Consider the following 24,855-nt stretch of genomic DNA (forward strand, 5'->3'; position numbering starts at 1 on the left):
CCTTTAATGACTCCACCCTCTCTTTTCCCCCTCACGAACAGTCCAATTAACTTCAAGTGTGGCAATACTTCTTTTTACCCGACTTCTCTGAGCGAGGGTTTCTTCCAATTAGTTGTATTTTGCGGCTTTCATCGCCGGTGGCATTATAGTGTGATGCTTATTTTTTGTTGTGAAGAACGCTTTTGAAACTTTCCGGCCTGCATCCTCTACATATCTATCCTAAACATATCGTATGACAGATGGGACAGACTCTACCAGTTCAGTTCATCCTCTGTGAGGTGACACAAATGTCTCGTTCATGTTCCTGTCGAGCATGACAGAACGGAGTTCATCATCTTTAAGACCACCATCCTCTTCAATTACCTTCTTTAGTGTTAATGATGGGCGACCACGCCTTCGCTTCTCATCCGGTTTCCAGAGGAGAACCATGCCAGCAGTGGCCGTGGCGCATAACATGGCCCGCCAGTGACAACCCATGGACGTATGGTTGCAAATCTGTGGCATGTCACTCTACCAGACCATACGATTAGCACATAGTCCGACTTTCTTGCACTGCACACTTGCACACACACACACACACACACACACACACACACACACACACACACACACACACACACACACACACACACACACATATATGAAGTGCTGTAAGTGAAATCTGGGACATTTGAATCTTTTTAAAAATTGTTGTTTACCTCTGGTGCTCTCAGCGACTATAATAGATCCAGCCAACATTATATAACAAATGTCGAGAGTTTCATTGTACATTCAGAAAGCACATCAGTTAACCATGAAAAAATAATCGGCACAGAGCTGAAGAATACACGGTGCAGGTGACGACTCAAGAGCCGGGTGTACATGTTACGATCCCCTCCACGGCTCCCTCACGTTCAATAGCGGCCGCGCTACTTGAGAAAGACGGATGCCTGCTCCCGCTAGCACTAGTCTGAAACGCCGTGACACGTGACAAATGCGTCTCAGTGTGCGCGCCATTGTTCCTGGCAATTGTCAAACCACAATGGAAACAAGACCCGTACATCACTGTCCGCGTACTTGTTTGATTTCCTCTTGCTAGACAATTATTTCGAATGGAAATGATTTATCTTCCTTTTTTGCATGTAAAACCGCGTACAAGGGCTAATATATATACGAAAAGACCATTATTGTCTGTATCACAAAGCAACAAATTGATTATTAGAAATGTCTTGTGCTGAATAACGTTACCGTATTTTGTCATCTTCAATTAGGAGATTTGTAGTTAGAAACACGGCATTCTCTGGGACAACAATGTTTCTAATTTGTTTGGTCAGATCATATAGCATGATTATGATGTTGTAGTTTTATTATGAGATTTATTTGAAGTTTTCTCTCTGTGTCAAAAACATGGCTGCCTTCCTGCTTTTCGATCTTTTTCCTCGATGTTGAATATAAAACGTTTCCTACCATTTCTTTATCAATACGTCGGTCTAAACATAACATTATTCTGTTCATTCTCTATCAAGAGTTACCATTCTGAGTCATGGTAAAATACGTCATAGTTAATGGCGTAGTCATAGTTTAGTTTTCATTGGTGTTCACACCATCACGTGACTATGACGTAAATATTGTCCACCATCTTGGATGGTTAAACGTCGAAGTTGCCTGGTCAATTTACATTTGTGCATGTAATTGCAGTCACGAATCCGAATAACAAAACATTTCAAAATCTATCATCGCAATCCAATTATTGTAGCCCAAACATCTGATTGGCTTGCATGAGCCGTATTTTGTCATGATCTGAAGTAACTAAAATAAATAATTCATTTGGTCTCTAAAGACTCTATGGACTCTAAAGGTACATGCTACGAACTAAAGATAATATACATATTTCAACAACTGAATAGTAGATTTGTTAGTGTCACCTACCACCAGAAATGTCCTCTTTCGCTTCATTGTGGGTGATCTCACAAACATATATATACCTTTTGCTGAGCCAAGAATGCTTGGTCCCCTAAGAAAAAAAAAGTGCAACATGTACTAAGAGTTGAGATAGATAACATAGTATACAAAGTTATACCATTTTAGTACAAGATTATGAATTGTTATCGCACGGGGCTAGGCAAAGCAAAGTTAGTGGAAAACGACACACACTAGAATAGTTACCCTACTCTTATACTAGTATTGTAAAAGGGTAGCGAGTTTCTAGGAGAAATTCTGCACATGGTGGAATTACCTACTTCTAGATAAAGAAAGGAGAATATATATCTTGGGTATAGGAAACACCCACACTGGCACGCTGTATTTTGATAGCAAAGCATGCCATATATTCTTGTATTATAAAAAAACAACATTAAGTCGGACTACTTGTCTGCGCTGTTCAAGTCAAGTCAATGTCTTTATTTTCTGTTGTGGAGTGCTTTGGGGAAAATATCTTGCTTCTATGAGTTTCTGTTTTACAAGTGAGTGTAGTGAATCGTTGCTTGTGTCCTCCAGTAATGTTGGTGTTTTTGTGAGTAAATTGTGGACAGGGATGGCAATGAGATTATGACGGCTTTGTACATAACAGTAAGTCGGACTACTTGTCTGCGCTAACTGGAGTGGGCCATCCTAGAGAGCGTTGTGTGGTGTTGCTAGTTGTTTGATTGATATCATTACCAGAGACAAATCGTGCGGTTTTCCTTTGTACTGTTTCTATCTTAGTTGCTAGACTGTTGGACTGTGCGTGTTGCAGTCCATGTGGATCCCAAACTGATGATGCGTACATCACGTGATGTGTACGCCATTTCTTTCACCTCTTTACTTGCCCCCCTTGAATCCCAGGGAACTGTTGGCTTTGGCTATAATGTTGTTGATATGTGCCTTCCATTTAAGGTTGTGGGTGAGTATGATACCTAGGTAGGGATGCTGACTGTTGTGGTTTAGTGGTTCATTGAACATCGTGTATAAGAAATCTGGTGAACTTCTGGACTTGTGGATGTGAAGGATAGAGCATTTTTTTCATATTAAAGGGTAACTGCTAAATTATTAATGTCAGACCATTTGTCTTCGGAAGGGTCTGCTGGTCTTGGTCGGAAAGTATGGGGCGGTAGACAAAGCAGTCTGTCATTAATGTAAATGAGAAACAATAATAGCCCTAATATAGTTCCCTGCGGAACTCAGGACCTGACACTGACCGGACTAGACTTCTCTCCGTCAACCACTACCTGCTGGTGGCGGTCCAGTTCTTAATCCAAACCAAAGTTTTCCCCTTTATCCCATGGTACTCGGATGTTTAAGAATAAGCCGGTTGTGAGGTACACTGTCGAATGCTTTTGAGAAGTCGAGTATGGTCATGTCAATTTGGTGTCCAAGGTCAAACCATAAGGTTAAATCATGCAGAGTAGTAACCAACTGGGATTCACAAGAATGTTTCGATCTGAAGCCATGTTGAGTAGGAAGTAATATGTGGTAGCTTTCAATGTGTTTCACGGTAGCTGAGAATAGACTGTGCTCTAACGACTTACAGCAAACACAGGTGAGTGGGACAGGCCGGTGTCCCCTTTTTTAAATTATGAAAGCTTTCCCCCACTCCACCGGAACTTCTCCACTCTCGAGGGGCTGGTCAAAGATCATGTGTAAAATGGATCATGTGTGTCAGACCTGGAGCACTTCATGGCGGACCGTGTCGTCTAGAGGGAGAGAGATACCTTTTTTTTAGTCCGGGCAAGCCGCCCGACATGATGATGATGACCGTCGTAGAGATGGTCACGGTGACATCCAAACTTGCATATGTTCATGGCGGGGTAGTGTGTGGTGGCGTGGCGGGCTGTTTCAATTGAGGATACTAAAAAGTACCCATTGGGGATTCCTAGTAAGGTCACATCTATTCGATTATAAGGATGACATCCTCTGGGAACCCCAAAACTGATGCGAGCGTGCGAATGAGAAAATTTTGGAAAGGTGCCTTCATTATAAAATCTAAGTAGTCAGTAAGGTTGAACAAATGACTAAGCCCACAGTAGTTGCTTGGTACGATTTACAGTATGGTCGAAATTTTTTTTTTTGGGAAACCGACGAAAATTTGATGCGCCCGTGGATGTCATCTATATAATCGAATCAACACGGCCTAAGTTGAAGCAATCACTGATATTTCCTTCACCAAAAAGTTGTTGTGACGCGTTAGAAAGTGCCGGGTGAGGAAAAACATCTAATCCTCGGGCGGGTCTTCAATAATTGTAAATTACTCTCCAAGTAGAGGTTAGTGGAGAAGATCGTGACCTTTTTATCCTCTGCCCCGTTTTTCGTCGGCCATCTCCACAATTGTAGCTGGCCATTCCAGCAAATTCTTCATCGTTGGCTGGACTGACCCATTTGGACGGGGGGGGCAAAACCCTGGTGTCATTTCAATATTTTGGCTGTCATGGCTGTATAAGGAGGCGATTACCCTATTTTTACTCAAACCTAGCTTTGTCAAATGTAAGGATATGGCTCATCACCAAGGTTTTACGCCTTTTTGCAACATCTAGTTCTCTTTTCTAGTACATTTTGTATTGTATCTTTTCAAGGCGAAACGTTAGAAATATGCTTGGAGACTTTGAAAATGTTTGCTTTGAAGTGATTATTCCTTTTACGGTTTCACTCAGGGATAGTCCAATCATTGGTTCCTCTCTAGTATAATGTACTCCTACTGGCTAGCACTTGCGCCCAATCCCCACACTACCAACCAAGCCCAAACTACTAGCTTTTCAGTCGATGCTAGCAAGGAAACTCCCGCGTTTTCCAAGTATTCCAAGACTTCGGTCTTCGTTTGCGCCTTGTCTTAAGTTGTTAAAAGTGACATGGACACACTGTCTGAGCGTCCAGGTTAGTTTCCTTCCCGCAGTGCCTATTTTACAGCCCGCACACTTGTAGCTGAGGTTGCCATGGGAACTCGTCTGCCCGCAGGGCGCAGGCGCTTCATCATCACCATGGTAACGTCAGTGGTGCGCAGGGGGTGTCGGGAGGGTTGGTATTGAGAAAGCTGTTTCCTTGGAGCGCGAGCGACAAGTCGCGATTCTATGACCACATGCCTCGTCGAGCACCGTAATTGATATGAACGTGTTTTGAAGTGTTAAATGTATTAACTAGAGAGTAGAATGGCAGAAGACCAGCCCTAGCGCCAGATGTGGCTTGAACCTTATATTCCATGTGACTATCTTTGAGCAAGGAGGTTTAACCTCCTTGCTTTGAGCTTGCTTTGAGCAAAGCGCAGGTGCAATGTTCGTATGGACCTTGTGAGAGACTGTGTTATACGAATGAGTGAATCATGAATGAATTAGGACCTTTATTGTACACATATACCCACTGGGTTAAGCACAGGTCACAACAAAATAATAGGATACAGATACATCTATACATTGTCAAATTTCTACAAGAATTATAAACTACATGGGTTCTACTTCTCCTCGCTTCTTCGTGATGGTAAAAATGTAAGAGCAGATATGGTTAAAAATCAATGGATTGTCTAAACTCATTGAAAAATATAGATTTGTCAATATTACTTAGGTGAATGAAGTAGGGGAACATAGGTTGTATCAGTCTATAAAGCTCAGTTCTCTCTTTGTCGTATAATTAACACTTTATTCCAAAATGATTCTCATCTTCTATTCTATCTAGATTACAGTATTGACATGTTCGTTGTTCCAGGGGAGCGCGGTTATGTCTTCCGATTTCAATGTGTAATTTGTGTATCCACCTTTCTTATCATTGTGAATTTCTTTTAAGAAAGTTTGACAGTAAATGTCTTTCAAACGCAGATTGATAGAATTAGTAATTTGAGACATAGTTGTGTTAAGTGATAGAGGGCAATGTCAAATATAACCAAAACCACACTCCTCCAGGGACTTACGAACTCCTGACGCCCAGTATTTGGCCGCAGCTTTGTCTAATAAAAGTCTAGCTGACAAGAAAGAGCGTCTGACTGAAAACTGTCTGCTGGTATCGCGTCCCTTGCGATCATGGCAGTGTGGCTGGGTGTCTTGTCCTGTTTATTGTCGGAAGTGATAGTACATGATGGATTCAGAAAGGACGTAGCCAGGCCTCAAGTACCCAGGCAGTGGTGGATTCTGCCATGATTTTTTTCTATTTCCCTGAACCACCTTCGGTTCCCTATTTCCTGAGAAACTTCATCAACTTGCCGGGTAGATTTGCCTTTAATACTGGTTCAACATATTGAACTTACTGAGGTCTGAACTTTTTTACCGCACTCTTACAAAAAACAACTTCTGGATTGGTCAAAAAAGTGTTCGTTCAGGTTAATATTCATAACTATTTTGCGATTGTAGCAATGTCTAAATGTAGTTCAAGTGTTATCGATAGATTAGTAATAAATCATATCATAGATCCTATTGTTCGTCATAACCCGGGTTTGTTGTTCAAAACATACGTTGTTTTCTTCGTTTTAATTAAACCAGACTAGTAATTCACCTCTAAATAACATTTTTCCCTTAGCCATTTAAAAAAATGAATTTAAAATTTTATTTCAAAGACTTGCCACGTTACTCTGCGTCCGACGCTAGTGTGAAAGAGCTTAAACCACTTTATAGAACGCGTGTGGTAAATAAGTGAGAATTTCCTATAGCCCAGGAGATTATGTAAGTTATGTAACACCCTTTTGACCTTGGAATATGGGAATCCAAGACATTGTCCACGAATTGGCTACTTGTTTTTTTTTTTTTTTTTTTAATTACTTTATACCCCTCAAGTTGTACACTACACTCGCGGACTCTTCCAAACGATTACGCAAACCCATTTCTCACTAGATCAACGTAGGGAACAAGAAAGAACATCTATTACAGTTCATGTGCGCTTTTCTAATACACTCCGTCCCACACGAGGTGGAGAATTACAGCCATAGTTGGCCCTTTTGCCCCCAAGTCATGGGCGATAGCTCGGAGCACATCTGATAACAATCTGGGCGAATGAACGCCAAGCCTCCTAACTTGGCAAGGCCCGGGTCCGTCCGTGCCGCCCGCCTACGAGAGGCCCAGCGAAGGGGTAGGCATTCTTCATATACCAGAATGGCTGAGAACTTCTCACGTTACAAACACGTCTAATGGGTATTGTTTTAGAAGGCTGGAGATACAGAAGAAGGTAACTCTACACCGCTTGCTGAGTAGTGTTAGACATGCTCTTATTGTCGCTGTGAGTGACAGGGTGTCCGGACACGACAATGCCCGTCCTGTTCTCTATTGATGACAAAAGACGCGTGGGCCAATCAGCGGCGCGGCCCGACCATTCCCAGCCTTTGTAAATACAAAACACACATCCCGTTTCATTAGTCCGCGTCCAGTTCAAGCCGAGTCGGTGCGTACGGTGTATGTGTGTGTTGTGCTTGCTCGGTGTCTGTTCAACTTGAGGGGATGGCAAACGCGGTGGAGAACGTTAATCCGAACGTGAACCAGGGAGTGGATATGGGCACGGGGACTCCTGGAGTCCAGACGAGCCAGACTATCAACGGGGGCGACACCGCCTCGACCCTGACGTTTTCTCCCGAGCAAGTCGCCTGCGTCTGCGAGGCTCTGCAGCAAGGCGGGGACATCGAGAGATTAGCACGATTTCTCTGGTCCCTGCCGCCCAACGAGTTGCTGAGAGGCAGCGAGAGCGTGCTGAAGGCCCGGGCCATCGTTGCTTTCCACCGGGGGAGTTTTAAAGAACTCTACGCCATTCTGGAGAGCCACAACTTCGACACGTCCAACCACCAAATGCTGCAAGACATGTGGTACAAGGCGCACTACATCGAAGCACAGAAAATCCGCGGCCGTCCCCTTGGAGCGGTGGATAAGTACAGACTGAGGAGAAAATTCCCGCTCCCTCGAACCATCTGGGACGGCGAGGAGACCGTCTACTGCTTCAAGGAGAAGGCAAGACAGGCCCTGAAGGAGATGTACAACAACAACCGGTACCCGACTCCAGACGAGAAGCGAAACTTAGCCAAGAAGACGGGCCTCACACTTACACAGGTCAGCAACTGGTTCAAGAACAGACGACAGAGAGACAGGACCCCATCCATACACAAGGGGTAAGTCTTATTGGTTAGGAACGGAGTTTGGCCACATGTTGTTATCACAGGCGTTGATTGAGCACAGCCACGCCGACATGACAGACCCAAACCAAAACAAACCACGCCAGTTTATTGCTCAATCTCCTTCCTCAATTAACTCGAACTGATTTGCTTTACAATGGGCCCATATCCTGTACTACGGTGTTTTTGTTGTCTACCCTTCGGTAGTCCCGTCCCCCTCTATTCAGGCTTACCTAAATATTTGGAAGTGGTGCCTTACAACAAGTCAAGATACTGTGAATGGTCGGGCCGGGGGATTTGAGCCACATACCGACGTCTCGCGTCAGTGGCAAGACCTACCCCCGTGTCTACCCAGCGGCTCCGGTGTGAGTTATAATTATCCTCGAGAGCCACTCCAAGCACAACACAAGAGTGTGTGTGTACACGTCAGTTCAACATGTTTTCTCCCTGACTGAATTCGTATGTACCTACAGTCTACACCCACCAAATCATTGACTCCCCAACACTACATTATCTTTTGTCAGAGACGAACCAAAGTTTACATTTCTACGAACCCCCCATCGTTGACCTGGATACACATCCAAGACAACTAGTTCCTAGAAAAAGTCGACCCAAGATTCCCACACACAAACATTACGGTGTGAACTCCCGCTAGGATAAATCCCTCCCGGTGTATATTCTGCTGTTTATACACCTGCGAGTACGCTTAGCCACCAAGGTCTGTAGGCAAACGCACCAGGGGCTCATTAGATTGGAATTAGTCCAGCTATGCTCTAAGGAAAGATGTTCTAGGGGTCCAAGTTATCACGACATGTTGTTTCTGTTTTTAATACACAACTCTGTGTAGAATGGAAGGCAAGACTAAGAGAAATGTGGCGCTGGCAAGTGTTGACAGGACGTGTCTGTGGGAAGGGTTTCATCAAGATGGGGTCGGACCTGAAATAGTCAAGCCACGCTAAAGTTGTCTGTCAAAATTAGCCCCCAAGTTGTCGGTGAAGCCTTGGTTTATGGCAGTTATATTTCATAAGGACTGGCCTGTACGTTTATATCGACCCCTCCAGTTCACGTGCCGGGCATTTTTGTGTTTGTATACTTTTTTCCAGACGACAAGAAACGTCGGTGTGTGTCAAAATGGCGGCCACTGGTTACAGATCGGCCTAACCCAAACCTGTCACTGCCTGTCTCTCCCGTGTATCCCTGTGGCCCGAAGGGTCACTCACTCCCCGAACCTGCCAAATTTTGTGTTTGCTCGATTTATTTTGTACGTTTTTGTCGCCTCCCCTGCTGGCTTAATTATATTTTGACACCTCGATCAAATCAAAGTGTTAAAAGTAAACGCCTCCCGGGGCGGTGCATTCCAACCCCACGGTTCCTGAACAGACGGTTTTCATGTCCCCGGTCCGTTGATGATATTTACGTTTCGTAGTTTATGTTCGAGTACACTCTTGACCCTAAAGATTGTAGACATTGGAACTATTTCATGGGCTCATCCATGAACGTTTAGTTCTACAGTGTAGCTAACGTGGAGGCTGGAAAACTCAAATCTTACAGTACACAGATCTTTGTTCCAATAGTCTTGTACACGCCGGTTAATATTCCTTCACGTTGTCCCTAAGCGAATACTTTACATAATAACAACACGTTTTATAGGCCTGTGTAATGATTTATGGTTCATTGAGAAGTTGAAGTATACAATAGTCCACTTTGCTGTCCAATGGATTTTGCACGCATGTGTTGCTCATGTGAGGCGATGACGATTAATTTATTGATGGCTAGCTCTCTGTGTATACTAAAGTGTACTCGTCAGCTTCATTTTGTCTATCCCGTGTAGACGTGTTGTATCGAGAACGTCAAGTAAAGATAGACAAAACAAGATCATTCTTAACGATTCTATTCTCTCTGATTACGCAAGGCTAAGAAACTATTACTAGTATTTCTACTCACGGTTTTCAATGTCGCAGAAAACTCCGTTTTCATTACTTGTTTGTTAAATCTGTCCAGGAAAAGTCAACTCGTGATATTTGTTCAGAGGGCTACCGGAGACGTAGATTCCAAAGTTTCTACAAGACCACACTGCACGAACTCTGCCTCTTACAATAACAATTGATATTGGCAGTGAAGTAGGAAGGGGAGGGGAGAATGGTGATAGTAGAAGAAACAGTTACTTGTAACGTATGATTATGTCTGATTATTTTGTCTGTAAGCATTTCCTTCCATTGTCTCAAAGGACGCATTTTAGCCGTATGGCTTCCCGTACATATGTTGAGGAAATGTGATAATTCTAGTGGCCCTGATTATATCTTTATTACTATCTAGTATCTATATGCGAACTGTAATATAAATATCAGCAGCATACAAATCCAAACATGTTGGTGCTCAAATATGCTTTGGTGTTTTGGAGACATTGTGAAAATCTATTTTTCTTTTTGCTCGATAAAACTGGGCACGTACTTATAGCTAAGATTTGAAGTTTCTTTAAAATGAACTGTGTAAGTATAAAATGGGAAAAAGAAAGACTGTAACTGAAGATTTGCTTGAACGACAGCAAGCTATCATGTCTTTTATAGCGACGAAATCAGACAAGTATTTTGCAGTATGTGTTCATCACATGTTGCTTTTCCGATTTCGCATTCCTATTCCGTGGTCGGTTAGCAACAAAACGGAACCCAAAGCAGACCCGTGTTTAGGGAAAACAAGTATACATCTTCACGACAAACAACACCTGCAGGACACTTATTAGATGGAACTACCTAAGACACGTTATTTACAGACACAGATCACTCCGTATCGATGACCAAAAACACTGGGCTTAGACATTTGCCCGAAACAATAATTTGCAGACGCTAGGTTCAAGATTGCTTTGCCTAGGTTGATAGTTTTCCGAGTTCTTATAATCAAAACGGCTTGGAAACTAGAGAGAGCCAGGTCTTTTATTTTGGTCAGAATCATTGGACAGGTGTACTTGGGTAACTGGTCAAATCATATATTTCACCAAGAGGGTTCGCAGGATTTTACGCTCATATCATAAGATGTTCTGCTGTGGCAGCGTATAGATGGATTTTCTTACTTGTTTACGGTTTATTTTGTCTGTTTTGTTTTGTTTTCTGTTTTTAATGTACTTGAGGGTTTGGTAGTCTTGCTGGACCATATATTGAAGAAAAACTTGTATCACTCATTTGGTGAGTGTAACATAACACGTTGGATCCATGCCCAATTATTGTAGATACTGAATATCGGAATATCATATGAAGAAGGGTACTTCCACACAAAGAATTGGTATATGAAATTCAGTAATAAGAGGAGGGACGATGAGGGTATACTATTGCAAGTTCATTGCCAAAACGTTCTGGCGACACATAGCCTGCAGAAAACAGGCAAATTATGATCTCTTTTAAGAAAGTGTCAGATCTTGAACTATTCTATAATGAATTTTGCCATATGCATGCTTGGACAACCGCTAGACATTTGTGCACTCATTTTGAAACATAGCAGCTAATTTTGCAGTTTTTAGATATTTTTACGGATATGTGCTTTGTAATACTAGGAGATTGTGCGAAACAATTATATGCAAACAAATCGTTAATATAAAATGTAAACGTTGTGTTGTGTTGTTGGTTTTTTAACAGAGACGACAGACACAGTGGATTGGACAGCGGAGACGAAGATCTGAAGGGTCATCTCAACGGCGATCTCTCACACGACCTCTCCCAGCTGACCGCACGGGTGGACAAGATGGACAGCAGCATAGCGACCACGCCGGTGCATGCGCAGCAACAACAGGCGCAACTCCAACATCACCACAGCGCGCATGCGCACCATATGATAGGCCTGGACTACCCCGGTGACGTCGAGACCAAGTCGTGCGTTCCGACGCCTCACGAACTGCTCGGGTCGTGCTCGGCCGTGGAAACATCCGTACTCTGCACGCCAGTCAGTACCATCGTCAAAGGCGAGCCTCCTCAGTAAAAGAAAGAAACAAAAGATCAAATCTTTCCATGTACCATTCCTAAAACTTCTCACTCTCCAAAAACGTATATGTATACTTCATACACTCCATATTTTCTTTTCATAACTTTTGATTGCCATGTCACTATTCATTCCGATTTATTTTGATTCTTTCTTTATTTCTTTCTTGGCAGCATTCCTCCCCGTCTGTTTCTTTTCCTTCTTTCGTCCCCGAACATTGTACATACCATTTTAGTTAGGACGAGTTTCATCTCTTATGAAGTGGTGCCAAATACTTCTTCATATGAGAGATGTAAAATGTTGTGCGTGTGCACGTGTTGTTTTGAGACCAGCAATACGCATGTGTTTTAGGATCCAAAATAGATGCTCTCAACTCAGAACCCCCTTACATATATAACAGTTTTGCTTTGTATATTCTATATGTAATAGGAAGATGTGATGTTATATGTGCAGCCTTAAATGTATTTTTGTTGGATTATATTACGGAACCACGATGTCCCCCTAGATATACTTTCTGTGAAGGTTGTTTCCAACACCAGGGGGAGATTTTTTTGTAACAAAGGGTTTCGTTTCACAGTTTTTGTGGAGTTAGAACACACACAAAGTTTTGACACCCGTATTCGAACTTTTCCCGTTATTTTGCCGTTCCTTGCCGTGTTTGACATGTAATTATCTGCAGTTTTCCGACAACATCAAACTTTGGCCTCTTGTGGAAAAATAGGCCATCAGCCAAAGGCAAACATCGTCGCCTTATATAGAAGTAACCTAGAGCTGTGATGTCGAAGGTAGTCGAAAATTCGTCGCTGCACATACATCTTTGTGACAACCCCGTACGAATCTGTGTTCAAATTATGCTCCCTGTTTTCCCTAGTATTTCCTTGTTCAGATTGCCAAACTGTTATTATTGATGTACTATTTGTATACCAAAGAATCATGAAGTAAAACTTCATTCTGCAGAAGCTAGTAATTTTGGTGTGTCTCAAATATTAACGCACTAGTACGGGGAAGTGGGGAGGGGGGCATTCAAATGCCAACCGTTGTACATCCATTCCCGGGATCCCCCATATGTTCAAGTGCTATCGCCTAAAGCGGAACTAAACGCAGATGATAAATGTCGAACGCCCCATAACGGGAACTAGACAAGCCTCCTGCTGGTCGTTTAGTTGCAATAAACTATCCTATTGTTGTACAACAAGCCCGTTTGGTGTTGATGGTCCCTCAGAGAATTCAAAATAGATTTTAGAAAACCCCTGAGTCCTGCGATGCCTGGCCGTCGCGATTTCATGCCGTAGAAAGCACTTGCAGCTTTCGCCACTTTCGGCCCCATTTTGTTCTCATTCATGACCCGGAGATTTTAGGATTCATTCCCCCCATATTCGATACATTTGGGGCCCAAACTCCCGCATGCATAACCACCCATAATAGAAGAAGAGGTTTAATTTTTTGCCTATACAGTATGTTGCTGTTCGTATGTATGTGGTATTGCCTCGGCAAGCAATAGCGACGTGAGCAAACTATAAAGGACTTTCTCTCGAAAACTGCGGCTATATGGAAAAGCATGCCGTCATTTTTTAGCCGGTGGCTAGGCGATTAACAAGGTGCAAAAATATAATGAAGTGACATCCAAGAGCGTTTGTTGTAAAAGAGGCTTCTCGGAGCATCTCGTTGTGAACAGGGGGTCTGTAGGCGATTCTTGCTCATGCTGAGACCTCGCAGAGCTTCTGCGAAAAGTACACATCGGAGATTAAGAACTGCGAAGCTCTCGTCATGGGGGTAAACGTCAATGTGGTCTTGTACCACCCCGGGAGTACAGACTACCACTGTTGTAGGTTGTTTTTGGTACGGCTTATAGGCTGAAGGGGGTTCAACATGCATATCGGATGAGGTAATGCTTCTGCTATTCAGTGTGATGACTCTCGCTTCCCCTCTCCCGACCCCCTTAGGGATCGCTAACCTTAACCTTGGGCTCCTGACTCCTCAGACCTGGCGACTTTTATAGGCAGGCCCTTTTCATGACACCGTCACCTCCAAGTTTGCCTTCTAACAATGCACCGCAAACAGGCTAACTAAAGTTCCCTGTGAGTTGTTAAGGAGGATGGCTGCAAATCGATAGAGGCTGCCGGGTTGACGGAGAGACTTTAGAATTTAGATAAGGAAAGTCTCCCACACAATGGGTCTATGTAACCTTACACTTTCATCCACCGTTGCCTCTACACGCGCGAGGGGAGAAAAATCTGCCATCTGAGAAGCTAATTGATCCGGGGTGCTGACACCCATTTCACGGGATTTATGATAGATCGGATTATGATATACGCTCTGGCTCCCGTCTTTAGAAACCCTACTCGCTGCCGAGACACCGGGGGAAATAAACCCAGCGGAAAACACGTTCACCATTATTGATTTGTCAAGACTAAGTCATTGAGATGTAAATGTATATTGTACTTCCCTCTGTGTACAATGACATAACAATACGGCCATTAGTGGCGAATGGCAATGGCAAAGCAGACGGGACTCGGGGTTGTTGTATGTATACATGAGTGTATTAGTAAATGGAGACGAGGAGAATATAACGGGGCAACTTGTGTCATTGCACCTGAGATTAGAAGGATATTCGAGACGAGTCCCGTCTTTTTGTTGTACTAGCTCCCCGCCAGCCATAGCAAAGGCCCAGGGCTGTCTTCGAGTTGAAACACGACTCCAGAATACCTCTTTCAGAAATAACATTTCAAAGGCCTGAACTAAAGTTTTTTTTTTCTTTCATGATTTGGAAGAAAGTGTGCACCATCTGTCACAATGATAGGCATAGAAAATACCGTGACAATGCGCGTGTGGTGATTATGACAAATTTTCCAATTATGCTGTGAAGCAAAATGGACGCATACACCGGAACGCATCAGTCTTATTGTGGAGTGAGGGCATGATGGATTTTTGGATTTAAACTTCAAACTTACCAATGATTTTTCAACCAACGAGAATGTCGCAATGCTACTTCTACGAATGTACTGAAAGCGTTGTAAGATATCTTTCATCGCGGAGGTTAGAAAAGATTTCCTTGATAGTTAACCTTGAGTCCGAGCGTTGAAGGAGATAATGGCGGACACCAGGCTGTGACAGACAGACATGTGTTATTGAAACTGTCATGCTGCCGACTGACCCCGCCATATCATTGGATACTACTGTAGTACTTGCTGAGCTGCCATACACGTTAATGTGGATGGACGGTCGCTGTTAGTTATAAAAAAAGTACCTTCCGGGCTACACACATGCTTTGCGAGCGGTTTGTATCTAAATCTTGGAGCAAAAATGGCAAGCAAAAAAGGTAGTTTTGAATGATAGCTTTGCAATGTGTGTAAAATGTACTCTCCATCCAAGCAGAGGATGGGTTCCGGTAGGTTTTTGACGTGTTTTTATGCGTTTTTGTCGGGCTTTCTACTGTTGGGTTGGCGAGACAACAAAAATAATGACAAAGCAGAAAGCCCGACAAAAACGCCTAAAAACACGTCAAAAACCTGCCGGAACCCATCCTCTGCTTGGAGAGTATATGAAATGAAGGACATGTAGGTTTTTTCCTGAAATGTTTTTTTTTTTTCATTACTGAAGGCCAGAGCTTTCAGATTTGTTAAGTCATGTCTTACAAATATGTCACTGATTTCTGTGATAATCTAGCCTGTCATCCTGTTACTGTTAGAGCCTGGAACTAAGGATGACACTCAGGCTAGGATAATCCTACTTCATTATCAAAGCTGAAGCTGGCAGGCAAGCGACATTTTTTTTGTTTTTCTTCTTTTAAAATCTTTATAATTACTAAAAAAACGTGCGGGAATCGGTCTATGTCTTTGTGTTTTGAACCTGTAGTACAGTCTGACTGAGAAGATCTTTTCCATTTGGCAACGCCAAATACGACCTCATGCCTCGGCATTGCCAGACCACATAGTCCTTCCCGATCATTTTCTGCAGGTGTTTGGGGAGTGGGGCTTGGGTGAATCTTGCTAGCCTGGTACTAGTGGTAGGGTTCTAATTCAAGGCAAGATGCCTTGATCGAATAGAGAGTCAAACATACAATACGCAGGAAATATAGCCCCAACGTTCGAACAAGCTCTGCCAAACTGGAATGTAAAGTCCGAACTTGCATAGAGCAGTAGACAGCTGTGGCTTGGGGCAGTATCAGTCTCTGTAGACTAACAGATTTTGAGGAGAATACATCTCAGAAAATTGTTTTCTTTGCACCTGTTCGTTTAAAACCACGTCGGGTTCAATTTGCGTGCAGAAACTTTGAGTAGGTACAGCGGTTCCGATTCTGGTAAACCCTTGCACCAAAAACTTGACTTCTGCCAAGCTCTTGCAATTAGAAGGCGGTTTAGAACAGTCGACTGAGATGTAAACCAGGCTTGCCACGGTAGCGCCAACCTGTGGGTCAAATTAGGACGCAGAGCAGGAAGCCAAGTTCAACACAAGTCTATTTACGGGGTGGGACCCCTGGCTGAAAGGTAATTACGGCGGAGGTGTGTGGCTTTTGTCCGGTAAAGTAGTCCCAGACGTCCGCTCCTCCCGTTGATTGACAGCCCGACATCCAGGACGGTAGTGAGCCGGGGGGAACAGAATACGGACACGGTCCTCTGCAAGTTCCATATGGGCCCCGTGTTTGCCTTCTCTTGCTAGTGCAAAGTGTACACAGGAGTCGCACTCACTCCTAATGGGTTGTGGACCCAGCAAACATCGATCAAGATAGTCTCAGGTCCCGTCATCACCATAAGACAGGCTAACAACACGGCTTCTACGTTCGCAAAGCTGCTAAAATACATTTTAAAGCTGCTTCGAAACTCCGGGTCTTTCAGAATGGTCACAAGTCACAACAACAAGAACGCAGCAAATCAACCGAATAAAATGTCTGCTATCCAAGACTTTCTAGGCCCTTACTGTTGGAAAGCTCATATGAAGTTGAAAGGTGTGTGTTGGCTATGGTGTTTCACCGGTTGCATGATAAGAATTCAAAGTTGAAAAAATATTTCCTGTAATGTGTCGGGAGCCATACATGACAATCATTTACAACGAATGAAATCACAATGAATAAAAGAAACAGAAATGAAAATGAAAGTGCGACGTCTACATCGATGCGGGAAATTCTTTTTAAAAATAGCAATTGTTTTACTTCAAACATAGAAAATGATACCTTACAAAATGATTTGTGACACAGATCCATTATGTTGTAGCTATATTTTCATTTACTAATTTTCTAAAGCTTTCTCCAGACCCGACAAAGGTTTACAAATGTAGAGTGTTATGATCTGATTGTTTTCTGAAACTATCGGGTTTACTAGCTATAGACAACAATAAAGGAGGTCGTTAGGTAGGTACTATGGTATGTCACATTTTGAGAAATCTGGGCTTCATAAGATATTTTTGTATACAAATCGAACAATTTTTCTCTCTCGGAATATTTATCGTTCTGCAAACACTTTTGGGGAAACTATCATTTATAAGTTCTATTTCATTTTACAAACGATAAGCATGACGAAAAACTATCAAGTTTCGAATAATCGAAGTTTTTGTAAACTTTTGTGACGGGGAAACAAAGCCTTGTGTAAGAGAGCTGCGACTTGCGTTGTTCTGGAATTCAGCTGGCCTAAACGCGCTCACAGTATGGAGTTGGGAACCATGGTGTGTGTGATATATTATATTTGACCACTTTCTCCCTCTCACTTTCACCCCCACAGCACCGCGCCCAACCGTAATAAGCGGGCGGGATGAAGGCACAGAAATGCAAATTGTTTTGACAGCAGAATGTGCCACAAGTGTTTAGCAAATGGACAGAAGCCGTCCCGCGACCCTGGGATCAAACACGTACAAAGCTAACACTCCACAAAGGAAGGCAAGGCATGAAATTCTATACACCACCAGGGGCTGTTGCATACATTGTCCGCCTGGGCCCTCATATGAAAAGCGTTTCAAAAGAAGCTGGATGTTTCTTTGCACAAGACTGTTTCTCTCTCAAAGCCGTAATGGCGCCAAGATCCATCCTACACCATTTCTGTTCGGAAAACCCGTGTCCTTAATCATTTCCGATCTATGAAGAAGGGCTAAAAGAAGGACAATTTCTTAATGAGCGCTTCGGACCTGTCGCTCGTTTCGCCCCCATCTCTATGAGGTCCCAGAGCAAGCCGCATGGCCCAGAGGAGAGCTTCCCTCTTTTCTGATTTCAGGCCGCTTTGTCAATGTTTAATTTTGTCCAACAAAAGCCCGCTGCCCTAGTAGGAGTGCGGCCGGCGACTGACACTAGAATAAAAGGTCTGTACACACCGTTATGGGGTCCGTATTCACCCCCAATAGGATTAGCAGAGACTCCGTACTTAACCCATCCACACGACTAATACGGGCTGACGTCCAAATTAAACTGGTCTCAGAGGAGGAGGGAGGGACCATGCTCCAGAAATTAGCCCAATTTCCGCGGGAAAAACTCTGAATCGGCGGTAGCTAATTTGTTGTGTGTGTATGTGTGTTTTTGGTGTGGTTCAAACGCGATTGGGATGAAATGATGAATGGCTTCATAGTTCGCACTACAAGACATGATGTTGTATGGTGCCTTCAACTGAAAGAGAGACATTTTGTTAATATTTCAATGTAGATATGATAGGACCAGTGTTCCTCTGTGATTGTAATTCGAAGAAAACGCATCAGCAAAGGGATTCATTTTTCACAAGGCCTCTGATCTTGAAATTTCTCAATACCTGTACGTTTTTTTTTTTTTTTTCAAAATTCTTTCATGAATATGTCGAGTTTTAACGTTTGATGTTTCTTGTACATAGATCCATTTTTTCCTTTGAAAACCATCTATATAAAAACAACTGAGGTTCATTGCTACAGAAAAGCAAGAAAAAACGAAAAACCTCTTGTTACTTCGTAAATTTGTTTCTGTGTTATGTTGTAATGGTATTAGATACCGATATAAGCTAATCTCAACGGTGTGTTCTCATCAAAATCTACATTTGCGCGTTTCACAGAATCATAAAGGAGTCACAAAACGAGGAAAAGAATAGCCAGGCATAAGTGCAGCCCAAAAGGCACGTTAAATGACGATAACAAAGATGGGAATACGAGAAGGACCAGAGAGGCTGTGAAATGAAAGTGCAGTGTTGTACAGTGTGTAGTAACCTGATTCTAGCCTCTGGCCAACTGTTGGCTCGAAAATATCACCTGGCCCGTGGCATCCCTACGGTGGAAACCCTGTGGATCTGATTACTGGGAATATTCCAAAAAAACTCAGGGGGTCATTTTACAGAAGGTCTGCGGGGCCTGGCGCACCTTTTCATGCTGTTGTCGATGTGCTCCGCACGGAGCCTCACAGAAAAGACCTTCTCGGTCTGCTGCGCCCCTCCCCGTGGTGACGGCACACAGACTCCCAACACTGGCTCCGCGATTCGATTCTCTCCGCGACCGAGGGTGCTTTTCTGGTGTCCTACCCCGCGCAGTAAGCCCCTGACACCGGCTTCTCACATCAGAGCGACCCCGTCAGGGCTCCAAGTTCAACAACGAGCGGTCGATACGAGACATTGAACCCGCAGAGTACCACAGAACGTCCGGTGGCGTCGTTTTCGCAGGTCCGTGTGACTAGACAACAGGTAGGACGCCACAAGTCAAGAAAAACTTGACACACGCTTGACGAGCACTAAATGATTGATGTGAGATTCCAACAGAGGAGTGCAGCTGCCATAGTAACCCAAACATCTATTGATAACAAGACAAGCGTCTGGGAAAGACAACTACAGATCTTTAGAGTTAAGTGAATTTTCTTCTGAATTTGTTTGGAACTTCCTTCTCGAACCAACGCCAAATGTCGGACGGACGCGAGACCCTTTGATGGTCTGCCACGAGGAAGTGAAGTTTGTGTGGTGTATGTTTGGCAAACCCTCCCCTTTTTCTTGTAGACTGCTCAGTGTTAGCTTCTTTTTCTTTCAAGAATTTGGTTCTTGCAAAAGAGCTTGATCACAGAAATTTTCATGGCGATGACATTTGTAAATTTTTCTTTTGCATTTTACCTACTAACGTTATGCACAGAGACGTTTTTTCAGAAGTTTTAAGAAAATTGCAGCGTTTTCGAAAATTGGAGTACTTTTTCAAAATTCCGCAGCTTAACTAGTTACGTTTTCGCAATATCTTCTTGTGCAAATCATGATGCAAGAAAACAGTCATACATTTGAGATTTTATGTGACACAAAACTGTGTATCGCAGCGCAAGTCGACGTCAAACAGAGGCGGATCGAAAGGAATTTGATTCACTTCAGCGAGTCTGGCTTCTGGAATGAACACAAGTCTGGCATGTTTTGTGTTTCTACATATCTGTTGCTTGCTTGTAAACATGTACGCTTTAAATATTGTATACCAAAATACCATTTGAGAGCTTCTAAAAGGCAGAAACGATAGAAATGCATCAAAACTATATACTCTAGTAACTTGTGTTAGGGCCCTGTCACACCTGTGCGTCTATTCAAGTGTGCGTGAGTTGCGCATGAACATTTTTTGGTTTGAATAAAGTTTGAGGGGAAGAAGTTGTTTTTCACTTTTACCCACCATTGTGCAGCCTAGTTATCGAACCTAAGAAATCACATATTCGGCTGCAAACTTAACCCTAAACTAAAAACATGTTAATGCGCAACTCATGCGGGCTTGTATATACGCACAAGTGTGACAGGGGCTTTAACGTTATTTTGCCATTCGAAAACGCGTGGTTTGTTTTGCATTACTTTTTGTCCATATAAGCCGGGATCATTGCAGCAAAACACACTTATATTGTCAGATATGATGATGTAATAAATGTTGCACACAACTGTCATATATTCGAGGCGAAATGGAAAATTATAATTGGAGAGGCCGTTAACGTTTTCACTCTTGTGAAATATTTTCGTTTTTTCTGTTAGGCAAAACTAAGTTTATCATATCATGACATATGGATGATATCCTCTGGGCACCCAAAAACTGACGCGAGCGTGATGAAAAATGGGAAAAAGTTGCCTTTATTATGAAATCTATGTGGACAGGAAGGTTGAATTAATGACTAACACACAGAACATGGTAAACCAAACGAAAATTCTTTATTTTTGTTCTTTCACATCCTCTTCTTTGACTTTTGAACATTAGCTCATTAGTAACCGTTTTCCGACTTTTTTCAATCTACCGTATACATCTGCTCATTGCGCAACTTAATTGCACGATTTACAGTATGGTCACAGACAGTTTGTCTTTGAAACGGACGGAAATTGAATGCGCGCGCGGATGTCATCCATATAATCAAATCAGTGTGGCCCAATACTGGTATTTAAAACCAACCGGAATATACTACTAGCAAAAGCATCCTAACTTTTCACTTAAAAAATTTCGGTTATTGTAGTAGGTTGAAAATGTACGCAAATGTATATTTTCAGTTATGAACTCTTTCTTTACAGCTAGCTGCTAGAGTGGAATGAGGTGTGATAGTGGACGGAACCAGTCATCAGAGTCCTGAATACGCGCTGTGATATGATGTTTTGTAGACAAATGTCCCGTAAACTGAAAAAATCGAAACTTTACATACGTATTAGGTACAAGCATCAAATGACAAATATGTGTACCGAGTTTCGTTTTCATAGTTTGTAGGGAATTAGTCTTCTAATCAGTATCCAGAAAGAAAGAAAATACAATCGTGATTTGAGAAGTTCAATTCTAAGATACGATACCTAGGCATTGGATTTACTAGCAAATTATCAGATCTAAGTAGATGCATTTTTGAAAACTCTTATTAGAGAAATGTATCATATAGAAGTGTGTACATACCGTCTCTATCAGTTAGAGAGAAAAATAACAATGTTAATGCTATTTGTCAGTTTTCACATAAGATAGATTGATTTAGGTAAATCACAGAAATATCTGTATAAATAAAGTGTCGTTTGTTTTGTTTATTCACCAAATATCCCAGCCGTTATAAGGCCCGTAGTTCATATCCTAATATATACATGTTGAGATATCATAAAACTAATGTATATTTGTAGATGGGGTTATCAATTTGTCTAAGGCAGAGAACGATGTTGTAGGTAGACAAGATGAATAAACCTTTGATGATAAATGAAACTAGCCTTTTTTGTGTTGGTCGTCACAAAACACTAAGCGAAACTGACATGTACAAAACATCGTAAATTTCTGCGTGGTACGTTTGACTTACATTCTTAATTGTATCATCAACACTATTCGCTATTCATTGGAGAACCAGAGTTTGTATGCCATAGTAACATCGACTTCATAGTGAAATGATATTTAGGACTAACTCAGGAGGAACTAAGGTCAAAGGTGAGGATATAACAATAATCCATGTTGTGGCACGGTGGCTTTGTGCTTAAGAGTTAGGGCCAAGTTGATGACTCAGAACCTGGAGATACTGAATTTGAACCCCTTTCAGGCCCCGATATTGTGCCCTTGGGAATTAAGGCACTTTACACCAATTTCCTTACTTGACTCGGCGTAAATTAGTTCCTAAGATAGGACGTTAAATGAAGGTTCCGTGTTTGAGGAGAGACACACCCCGAGCACCCACCACACATACTGAAAAGACTAGGGGTCCTTCTCGGTGTGAGTGGATCAAACAGATCTGTCTGGATTTGCAGCTTGTCCTCCTCAGTACAAACCCGATAAACCATGAGGCGGTTTATCGGGTATGTACTACAAACAAACAAATAAGCAAATAAAACCTGACAACATTTGATATAGTATGTTAAGAAACTCCTCTACAATTAGATACTTAAGATGATATATCATTCCACGTTTTCTATCCCAGATATATGAAACCAGTATACTATACCATACATGACAACACTAACGATGTAGGGAACACGCCAATGTCCTGAATTTTTGTTCTTATATGAGGAGCTATATATTTGTAAACAACCCATGGTTATCAATTTTCCTGGCGTTTTTAGCTGAAATCAATCTCTCCTGTCCAATTACATTTTTCAAACGAGTTTGTTTTCATACCATTATTCATTCTTCCAATATCGTTTAATTTTTATCAATTTGTCTTCTTTTGATAGGCGACGATCTCTTTTGTATTCGCTGGCTTCATGATCAAACAAGTTCAAATAAACAAAGCCGTAGAGCTTATCAATATTCTATTCTAGCCTATGATCAAAGGTAATGAGTATAGATAGACTGGGATTATTCATTTATGTTTTTTATTTACTGTTAGATTATGTTGATTTGATTATATGGATAATATCAGAGCGCGCATCAAATTTCGTCCGTTTCCCAAAAAAAGAGTTTTTTTTACCATACTGTAAATCGTATGAAGCAGACGCAACATAAGAAATGCATGCTGTAAATTGCAAAAAACAATATCGAAAAAACGAATTTTAATGTCGTAGAACGCCAAAGTCAAAGAAGAAGATCTGAAAGTACAAAAAATTTTCGGTATACCATACTCATGTGTTTGTCATTTGTTTAACTTTCCTGATTTCTCAGATTTCATAATGAATGCACCTTTTTTTGCCAAACCTTTTTTATTCGCATGCACGCTCGCATCAGTTTTGGGGTTCCCAGAGGATGTCATCCACATAATCAAATCAACATGGCCTTGCTTAACACTTTATTGTTTATTATATTTGGCATCTGTTGAGATCTCTGGAAATTCAAGGTGTACGTTCGCGTTCCGTCCCGTTTTGTTTGGGACCCACAAAGTTTATGTACACTTCTCAGATGTCACGGATTTATCTTTAAGTTTGATGGAGGCGTAAATATACAAGAATCAAAACGCACTCTACTAAACTGGTGTAAGAAAAAAATTAAGAACAAAGGAAGGAAGAAAGAAGCGTTAATTTCGTAGTTATTCAGGGAGCAGGGCGGCTGTTGCTGTTCACCTTGTAGTGTCTAGTGGCACACAGGGCAGCACGTTTCCTTGCTGTTTTAGTAGCAGGGTATATTTCTACAGAGAGGGGTTCGTTGCTAGCTCTTATCTTTTAACGTGCTCGAAGCACCCCTCCATTTTACGTCCCTTCCGAAAGGCGAGCACAGCCCCAACCGAGATGCCCTTCCCTTGATGTAGTATTTGACAAATGATGGGAGTTAGTGAATCAAGTATCTACAAAACTAGAAGCAAACGCAAAGAGCAGTGCTTTTTTATGGACTTCACTCTCAGAACCCCTGGCATCATCTTTACGCCGATTAAATCGTGGAGTGGACGATTTACAGGGTCAGGTCGGCGGAATGGTGCTTCGAGAGCATAAGAAAAACAGCTGGGGTCCCTGAGGGGGGAACAAGTAACAGTGAACACGAGCTAGAAATGGGAAGCAAGAAATATTGATAAATTAACGCGCGAAAGTGGTGGAAACCCGACGCCACTGCTGCAGTGAAAAGGCGGTGGAAACTGGATCCCGCCGACCAGCTAGGCTGGCGAAAACTGATTCTAACTGCTCACGACAGGCGAGAAGGTAACCTGACCCAACCATCTGGCTCTTTAAAATGGCGGGACGCTGCCAACTCCGCTCCTTTACAGACGACACAAAAGTAGCGATGTTTGTGACACACACACACCTGCTCCAGGGGAAGACCGAGAAAGTGTCTGCGTACCAATCGTAATATCAACCTCTGTTGTTTTCTCTGATGCTATGAATGTACTGCCTGGGTACCATCCTCCGTAGTTACCGATGGCTCACTTTTCTCGCTTGTTTAAGCGGGTATCCCACAGGGTCAAAAAATGTTTGCGACTAAAAAACGGCGACAACTGCAAATTTTCGACAAACTTTCCTTTGCGGTCACTATGATGTGCTACGTAAAACCAATGTTCAATGCATCAAAAAGAAATTCAAAGTGATAAAAAGTATGATTTTATTATGTTGGTGTGTATGTGTAAT

At 42.4% G+C, this 24,855-nt stretch overlaps 1 protein-coding gene and 1 long non-coding RNA gene across 2 annotated transcripts; both read left to right on the forward strand.

The window, feature by feature from the left end:
• Positions 1–7,085: 7,085 nt before the first annotated feature.
• Positions 7,086–12,952, forward strand: LOC136432277 (homeobox protein SIX6-like). Its single transcript, XM_066423438.1, has 2 exons — positions 7,086–8,020; positions 11,650–12,952. The coding sequence occupies exons 1-2, from the start codon at positions 7,362–7,364 to the stop codon at positions 11,987–11,989; spliced, it is 999 nt and encodes a 332-aa protein (XP_066279535.1). The 5' UTR covers positions 7,086–7,361; the 3' UTR covers positions 11,990–12,952.
• Positions 12,953–15,826: 2,874 nt separating this feature from the next.
• On the forward strand, positions 15,827–22,078 carry LOC136432278 (uncharacterized). Its single transcript, XR_010755490.1, has 2 exons — positions 15,827–19,605; positions 20,217–22,078. It is a non-coding gene; the product is annotated as an uncharacterized lncRNA (long non-coding RNA).
• Positions 22,079–24,855: the final 2,777 nt, after the last annotated feature.

The sequence above is a fragment of the Branchiostoma lanceolatum genome, chromosome 4 (genome assembly GCF_035083965.1).
Source record: "Branchiostoma lanceolatum isolate klBraLanc5 chromosome 4, klBraLanc5.hap2, whole genome shotgun sequence".
In the NCBI taxonomy this organism is placed as follows: Eukaryota; Metazoa; Chordata; class Leptocardii; order Amphioxiformes; family Branchiostomatidae; genus Branchiostoma; species Branchiostoma lanceolatum.

What these genes read in the sequence shown, in the direction of transcription:
- LOC136432277 (XM_066423438.1), top strand. Translation starts at nt 7,362, where the DNA reads ATGGCAAACGCGGTGGAGAACGTTAATCCGAACGTGAACCAGGGAGTG. An exon ending in ACCCCATCCATACACAAGGG is followed by an intron (nt 8,021 to 11,649) that starts GTAAGTCTTATT and finishes GTTTTTTAACAG; the next exon opens with AGACGACAGACACAGTGGAT.